Below are 9,567 nucleotides of genomic sequence, written 5' to 3'. Positions count from 1 at the left end.
TAGTAGCCCACATCACCCCCACGCTAGACCACACCACCACCATCACTCTAGCATACACCACCACCACCACCATGGTATCCCACATCACTACCACCACCACCACCACCACCACCACCATGGTATCCCACATCACCACCACCACCACCACCACCAACACCACCATCACTCTAGCATACACCACCACCACCACCACCACCACCATGGTAGCCCTTACCACAATCACGCTAGCATACACCACCACCACCACCGCCACCACCACCGCCACCACCGCCACCATGGTATCCCACATCACCACCACCAACACCACCACCATAGTAGACCACACCACCACAATCACGCTAGCATACACCACCACCGCCACCACCACCTCCACCACCACCACCACCCCCACCACCACCCCCATGGTATCCCACATCACCACCACCACCACCACCACCACCATGGTAGCCCTTACCACAATCACGCTAGCATACACCACCACCACCACCCCCACCACCACCACCATGGTATCCCACATCACCACCACCAACACCACCACCAACATGGTAGCCCACACCAACACCACCACCATGGTAGACAACACCACCACCACCAACATGGTAGCCCTTACCACAATCACGCTAGCATACACCACCACCACCACCGCCACCACCACCGCCACCACCACCTCCACCACCACCACCACCACCACCACCACCACCACCACCACCATGGTATCCCACATCACCACCACCACCACCACCACCACCACCATGGTAGCCCTTACCACAATCACGCTAGCATACACCACCACCACCACCGCCACCACCACCCCCACCACCACCACCACCACCACCACCACCACCATGGTATCCCCCACCACCACCACCACCACCACCACCATGGTAGCCCACACCACCACCACCATGGTAGCCCTTACCACAATCACGCTAGCATACACCACCACCACCACCGCCACCACCACCGCCACCACCACCTCCACCACCGCCACCACCACCTCCACCACCACCACCACCACCACCACCACCACCACCACCACCACCGCCACCACCACCACCACCACCACCACCACCACCACCACCACCGCCACCACCACCATGGTATCCCACATCACCACCACCAACACCACCACCAACATGGTAGCCCACACCACCACCACCACCACCACCACCGCCACCACCACCTCCACCACCACCACCACCATGGTATCCCACATCACCACCACCAACACCACCACCAACATGGTAGCCCACACCAACACCAACACCATGGTAGACAACACCACCACCACCACCAACATGGTAACCCACAACACGACCATCATCACGGTAGCCCATTTCTGATTGTATTATTTTCATAGAGGATTTCAATAAGAATGATCCCATTAACTAGTCAAGATCTACTCAGCATCAGGTGGAGTGACCATATGACGTATGGAAAGGGAAACTTAACTAAAAGGAAACTCCTCCATTGTAACGATGCTATAAATAGTCCTGTGACTAAAACTATTCACTTAGATAGACATCATATCGTAGAAAGATCACATCATGGGTGTCTGGGGTTTAACCAGCTTTGTAAAGGATCAGGGAGCGATTTTAACAGATTATCGCTTCAGAAACAGCAAGGTGGTCATAGATGGTTGTACTCTGTACCACTCTCTTTATTTTAACCCACGTGGGGATCAGCAGCATGGAGGGGATTATGATGATTTTGAGGACCAGGTCTGCAAGTTCTTTAAGGCTCTGAGAGATTGTAGCATTGAACCTTATGTGATTATAGACGGAGGCTCCGACCACACCGATAAAAAGTTTGAAACTCTCCGAAAACGAGTTCAATCAAGGATCAAGCAAGCCAACCACTTGTCCATGGGGCTTAAGGAGAGGGGTCTACTACCAATCTTCGTCAAACAAGTCTTCAAACAGGTCCTCTCCAGCCTGAAGGTGCCGTTCGCACAGTGCATCTTTGAAGCAGACCAAGAAATAGCCTCCTTGGCTCAAAGGTGGAACTGTCCGGTCCTGTCCAATGACAGTGACTTTTATATTTTTGACATCCAGGCAGGATATCTGCCCTTCTTCCATTTTCAGTGGCAGAACGTGTCTGTGCAACGCGGGAGTTCTCAGAATTACATCCCCTGCAAGCGGTACACCACAACAAGCTTCTGCAGACAAGTCAACATCAACAGACAGCTTCTCCCAGTCTTCGCTGCCATCGCAGGAAACGACTATGTCAACTTGACTAACATGGGCTTTTCCATCAGGTGGAAAGGCTACCCGCAGATGGAATCCAATCAGAAGCCAAGTAAGTTTTAATAAATTATGTGTATATTGAAATATACATGATTACAATAGACTCATATAATACTCTAACTGGGGTCCGACACATAACAAAAAATACATTACAGACAAAAGACTTCACAATTTACATAAATAAAATAAAAAATACATGTAGTGTGCATCTATCAGTTCCACATACATGTCAGTATATAAGATGGAAGTGATTTCCATGCACTCATGGCTGTGTATATTACTGTACGTTTCCTTGAATTTGTTCTGGACCTGGGGACTGAAAAAGAGGGATGCTATTTTCACATATGATCATGTTTAGTGTAAGATTCAACATAGTAAAAGTCATTCAGTTAAACATGACATTACTACTACATTACAACATGACATTACTACTACATTACAACATGACATTACTATTACATTACAACATGACATTACTACTACTTTACAACATGACATTACTGCTACATTACAACATGACATTACTACTACATTACAACATGACATTACTACTACATTACAACATGACATTACTACTACATTACAACATGACATTACTACTACATTACAACATGACATTACTACTACATTACAACATGACATTACTACTACATTACAACATGACATTACTACTACATTACATGACATTACTACTACATTACATGACATTACTACTACATTACAACATGACATTACTACTACATTACAACATGACATTACTACTACATTACAACATGACATTACTACTACATTACAACATGACTCTAGTTAGTATTTATATCTGAAATCAGAAAACACACCACTGACATTCATTCTGTTTATCTGAGACAACAGGTCAAATGCAAATGGAAGCTCACAACATAGTGGACTTTACCATATGAAATACCATACAGTTACAGTATCTTTATTTTCATTTTGTAAACAAATACTACAAATACTACAATTACTACAAGCACAGAAACAGAATGAAGTGTTTCCACCAGATAAGTGTTAATTCAGAGATTAAAAGAGTACAATTTCCTTATTAATATATCTATACAGGCTTAATATTACTGCCTGGCTGGATGCCAAGCTCTTTTGACATCTGAAACTGAATGGGACAGTCAGAGAGAGATAGAGAGAAGGAGAGGGAGAGGTTGTGTAGTTTACGTCAGCGTTTGTGTTCATACTCATGTGCGAGTGTGTGTATGACTAGTTAACGTACTGCTGCATTGCAAAGGTTTCTGTCGTATCTCTTCCCCCAAACGATTCTTGGTCCCTAAATGGTTTCCATGTAACACAGCCTGAAAATCCCAGTCATAAATCTACAGATGTCACTTAATGCATTTCAAGCAGTGATTATCAGCCCCCAAACCTCCATATTGGTAAACATGATCTTTATCTTTGTGTTAGTAGAGGATTCAATATAGAAGAAACATACCCTGCGTCCCAAATGGCATCCTATTCCCTACATAGTGCACTACTTTTGACCAGGGCCCATAGGGTGGTGCACTACTTTTGGCCAGGATCTATAGGGTTGTGCACTACTTTTGACCAGGGCCCATAGGGTGGTGCACTACTTTTGACCAGGATCTACAGGCCTATACAGCTTATTTTCATGTCATCTGACAATAGCACCGGTTCCAATCCAAGTGCCAATACTGTTTCTTAAACTCCAGGCGGTGCTATGGTCAGATCACATGAAAATAGAACACTTTGGCCAAGCACACCAGTGGTGAGTTCCGTAAAAAAAACAGAAGCACATGCAGAAAAGTACTTCACACCGACTGTAAAATATGGTGGTGCATCTTTGAGGTTACGGAGCTATTTTGCTACCACTGGTACTGGTATTGGTCAATGGCATCATGACATTTATCAAGTACCAGGACATTTTAGACAAAAAAACTGGTTGCCTCTGCTTGCAGCAATACAATAACCCCAAGCACACAACAAACTCCATCACAGTCTCCGGACTTGAACCCCATTGAAAACCTGTGGTTTGAATTGAACAGGGCCAGTCCATAAGCACAGACAGAGGATATCAAGGATCTGAAAGGATTCTGTATGGAGGACTGCTCTAAGATCCCTCTCAATGTGTTCTAGAATCTCAGAAAACATTCTAGAATAAGTCTCAGTACCTTAGTCCTCACAAGGTGTTCTAGAATCTCAGAAAACATTCTAGAATAAGTCTCAGTACCTTTATCCTCACAAGGTGTTCTAGAATCTCAGAAAACATTCTAGAATAAGTCTCAGTACCGTTATCCTCACAAGGTGTTCTAGAATCTCAGAAAACATTTTAGAATAAGTCTCAGTACCTTTGTCCTCACAAGGTGTTCTAGAATCTCAGAAAACATTCTAGAATAAGTCTCAGTACCTTTATCCTCACAAGGGGAGGGTGCCGTAGTGTTGGAGTGCCAATAATTCCCATCAGGTAGGAAGACTACTCACAGATGGAACCCAATCGGGAAAAAAGTATATATTACATGTATATTGAAGGATGCTTAAATACTACAGATTCATATAATATACATGTACTTCAAATACAAGATGCACTTTTCTACTATATCTTTAAGTATACTACACATATACTATAATTTCACTTCAATACACTTATTAAAAGTGCATTTTAAATGAACTTTTTTCAGTCTTTTAGTAGTGCCTTTAAGTTTTTAATTTTTTTTTAATGAAACTGCTCAAAGAGTGATCAAGTACACGATAGGTATAGTTTCAACTGAGTTTCAAAGTACTGGTAACACTTTATTAAGGTCCCTTACTAAACCATTTATAAACAGTTTGTAAAGAGCTTACTTACCATTTATTAATCATTATTCCTACATTCATTTGTAGATGTCAATAAGCAATCAATCTGAAGCTGAAAAAAAAGAAATCTCTAAATAGTAATGTGTACATTAATAAACACTATTTTAATTAACTGAAATGTCCACATAAAAAATATGCAAAAACAATTATATATTACCCAGCATTCATTTCTGCAGGTGAAGTTTTTATTTAAAATATTATTTTCCTCCTCATCAAATCAAAGTTTATTGGTCGCGTACAGTGTCTTCAGAAAGTATGAATGCCCCTTCAATTATTACACATTTTATTGTGTTACATCCTGAATTCAAAATGTATTAAACATATTTTTTATCACCCATTTACGAACAAAACCCTGTAATGACAAAGTGAAATGCATTCAATATTAAATACAAAAATATCTCATTTTCATGAGTATTCACACCCCTGAGTCAATACATGTTGGAATCACCTTTCTGGGTAAGTCTCTAAGAGTTTTGCACACCTGGATTGTACAATATTTGTCCATTCTTTTTTTCAAAATTCTTCAAGCTCTGTCAAATTGGTTGTTGATCATTTCTAGACTACCATTTTCAAGTCTTGCGATAGATTTTCAAGCAGACTTAAAACTTCTTGCGACTACAGGGGGTGCTGTTCCGAATTAGCATTTTGTCGTCTCCAAATTAAACTGCCTAGTACTCAATTCTTGCTCGTACAATATGCATATTATTAATTCTATTGGATAGAAAACACTTTCTAGTTTCATACAACGTTGAAATGATGTCTGTGGGTGACCCAGAACTCTTTCTACAGCGAAATCCATGACAGACAGTGAAAGGTCTGAGAGCGAAGCTCTGGTTTCAGATCAGTTTTTAAGGTCTCTGTCTATCCTATGGAACGACACGAACTGCACCCGCCTTCCCCTGGATGTCAGTAACCAATGAGAAGTGGAATGGGCTTTCTGCGTAGCTCTCAGAGGTTATAAAAGGCCAAGGAGTGAGGGTAGCCCCCCTTTTCGACTCTGACCATTGCGCAGGAAGGGACCTCCGGATGCCATTTTCACAGGCTCGGTTATCAACTTGAAATGTATCCGTCTGTAATTTAATTCGATATAGGACTTAGAAACATCATAAGGTAGTTAATTTAAACCGTTTTATAGCAATTTATATCCGTTTAGTGCGATTTTGATGCATTTCTATGTGAAGCACCGGGCACATTTCGGGGTCCCGGTCGAACGTTAGCGGGCATTTAGACGGACAAAGGACATCTTTCGACCAAAAGAAGATTAAACCCAAGAAAGAATACATTGCCCAAGAATCTGATGGAAGAACAGCTCAAAGTAAGCAATATTTAATATGATAAATCGTTGTTCTGTCGAAATATTTTAAACGCATATTTCGCCATTTTGTTTGGTATAGCTTCACTTGGCGAACCCTGTATTGAAAAGTAAGGATAATTTTAAAAATGTAAGTCAGCGGTTGCATTAAGAACTAATTTGTCTTTCGATTCCTGTCAACTCTGTATTTTTTAGTCAAGTATATGATTAGCTTTCGATTAAACTAGATCACTCTGAAAGCTGACGTCCCTCATTTTGATGCTTGAGTTGTGACTATTTCCATTGTATAACCACGGTTTTGTATGGCTAAATATGCACATTTTCGAACAAACTGTATATGTATGTTGTAAAATGATGTTACAGGAGTGTCATCGGAAGAATTCTGAGAAGGTTAGTGAAAAAATTAATATATTTTGGCGATGATAACGTTATAGCTCCCTTTGCCTTGAATTCATGCTCTACTAACGTTTGCACATGTGGTATGCTAACTTATCGATTTATTGTGTTTTCGCTGAAAAACGCTTAGAAAATCTGAAATATGGTCTGAAATCACAAGAACTGTGTCTTTCCATTGCTATGCTTTGTCTATTTTTATGAAATGTTTTATGATGAGTAAATTGGTCATACACGTTGCTCTATCTAGTAATTCTAGTCGATTTGTGATGGTCGGTGCAATTGTAAACTGTGATTTCTACCTGAAATATGCACTTTTTTCTAACAACACCTATCCTATACCATAAATATGTTATCAGACTGTCATCTGATGAGTTTTTTTCTTGGTTTGTTGCTATCAATATCTTAGTTTAGCCGAATTGGTGATAGCTAGTGGTGGAGAGAGAAAATGGTGGACAAAGAAAGATGGTGTATTTTGCTAACGTGGTTAGCTAATAGATTTACATATTGTGTCTTCCCTGTAAAACATTTTAAAAAACAGAAATGATGGGTTTATTCACAAGATCTGTATCTTTCATCTGGTGTCTTGGACTTGTGATTTAATGATATTTAGATGCTACTATTTACTTGTGAAGCTATGCTAGCGATGCTAATCAGTGTGGGGGGGGTGGGGGGTGATCCCGGATACGGGGTTGATACTCGTGAAAGGTTAAGTCAAAACTGTAACTTGGCCACTCAGGAACATTCACTATGTTCAGAGTAAGCAACTCCAGTGTATATTTGACCTGGTGTTTTAGGTTATTGTCCTGCTGAAAGGTAAATGAATCTCCCAGTGTCTGGTGGAAAGCAGATTGAACAAGGTTTACCTCTAGGATTTTACCTGTGCTTAGCTCCATTCCCTCTCTTTTTTTACCCTTAACCTGTCTGGCTCTGGCGTTCCACTAGCGGAACTCCTCCCACATTCCACTGAAAAGGCAGAGCGCGAAATTCAAAAGATATTTTTTTGAAATATTTAACTTTCACACATTAACAAGTCCAATACAGCAAATGAAAGATACACATCTTGTGAATCCAGTCAACATGTCCGATTTTTAAAATGTTTTACAGCGAAAACACCACATATATTTATGTTAGCTCACCACCAAATACAAAAAAGGACAGACATTTTTCACAGCACAGGTAGCATGCACAAAGCCAACCTAACTAACCAAGAACCAACCAAACTAACCAAGAAACAACTTCATCAGATGACAGTCTTATAACATGTTATACAATAAATCTATGTTTTGTTCGAAAAATGTGCATATTTGAGGTATAAATCAGTTTTACATTGCAGCTACCATCACAGCTACCGTCACAAATAGGACCGAAGCAGCCAGAGTAATTACAGACACCAACGTCAAATACCTAAATACTCATCATAAAACATTTCTGAAAAATGTATGGTGTACAGCAAATTAAAGACAAACATCTTGTGAATCCAGCCAATATTTCCGATTTTTTAAGTGTTTTACAGCGAAAACACAATATAGCATTATATTAGCTTACTACAATAGCCTACCACACTACCGCATTCATTCATCAAGGCACGTTAGCGATAGCAATAGGCACATTAGCGATAGCGAATAAACCAGCAAAAGATATATAATTTTTGACTAACCTTGATAAGCTTCATCAGATGACAGTCCTATAACATCAGGTTATACATACACTTATGTTTTGTTCAAAAATGTGCATATTTAGAGCTGAAATCAGTGGTTATACATTGTGCTAACGTAGCCACTTTTTCCCACAACATCCGGATATTTTTCTGACACTTTTTCTGACACACATATTCTGACCAAATAACTATTCATAAACATAACTAAAAAATACATGTTGTATAGGAAATGATAGATACACTAGTTCTTAATGCAATCGCCGTGTTAGAATTCTAAAAATAACTTCATTACGACATCCAGCTTAGGTATAGCGAGAGAGTGCCCAAACTCTGGGCGCAAACGACTAGTTCACATGTACGACAGATATATGAAAAAACATCATAAAATGGGTCCTACTTTTGCTGATCTTCCATCAGAATGTTGTACAAGGGGTCCTTTGTCCAGAACAATCGTTGTTTGGTTTTAGAACGGCCTTTTTCCCTCTCGATTTAGCAAGCACACTTGCCAAGTGGCGCGAATCTCTCCATCGTCAACAAACTCAGAGAACGGAACACGGCAAAACTCCCGAAAAAATTTCAATAATCTGATTAAACTACATTGAAAAAACATACTTTACGATGATATTGTCACATGTATCAAATAAAATCAAAGCCGGAAATATCAGAAGGCAAATCCAGGTCCCTTCTCGCACTCTCCAGAAAACAGGAAACTGGTGACATGCCAAGAGCTATTATTCGAGCCCAGATCAAGTTACACACTCAATTTCTTCTCTCACTGCTTGTCGACATCTAGTGGAAGACGTATGAAGTGCATCTAAACTAATAAATATCAAGGACTTTAATAGGCAGCCCCTAGAACAGTGCATCGATTTCAGATCTTCCACTTCCTGTCAGGAAGTTTGCTGCAAAAGGAGTTCTGTTTTACTCATAGATATAATTCAAACGGTTTTAGAAACTAGAGAGTGTTTTCTATCCAATAGTAATAATAATATGCATATTGTACGAGCAAGAATTGAGTACGAGGCCGTTTAAATTGGGCACGATTTTCCCCCAAAGTGAAAACAGCGCCCTCTGTCCTCAACAGGTTTTAACCTAGTCCTTAACGATTACAAGCATAC

General features: G+C 40.6%; 1 protein-coding gene across 1 annotated transcript; it reads left to right on the top strand.

Annotated features, from left to right (window-relative positions):
• Positions 1 to 1,547: 1,547 nt before the first annotated feature.
• On the top strand, positions 1,548 to 2,309 carry LOC120043118 (protein asteroid homolog 1-like). The gene has a single exon (XM_038987839.1). It carries the CDS (start codon positions 1,548 to 1,550, stop codon positions 2,307 to 2,309), a length of 762 nt encoding a protein of 253 aa, XP_038843767.1.
• Positions 2,310 to 9,567: the final 7,258 nt, after the last annotated feature.

This window comes from Salvelinus namaycush, unplaced genomic scaffold, assembly GCF_016432855.1.
Source record: "Salvelinus namaycush isolate Seneca unplaced genomic scaffold, SaNama_1.0 Scaffold872, whole genome shotgun sequence".
NCBI classification, from domain to species: domain Eukaryota; kingdom Metazoa; phylum Chordata; class Actinopteri; order Salmoniformes; family Salmonidae; genus Salvelinus; species Salvelinus namaycush.
Note: the sequence above shows the minus strand (reverse complement) of the source record. Positions and strands in the feature narration are given on the sequence as shown.

What these genes read in the sequence shown, in the direction of transcription:
- LOC120043118 (XM_038987839.1), top strand. Translation starts at nt 1,548, where the DNA reads ATGGGTGTCTGGGGTTTAACCAGCTTTGTAAAGGATCAGGGAGCGATT.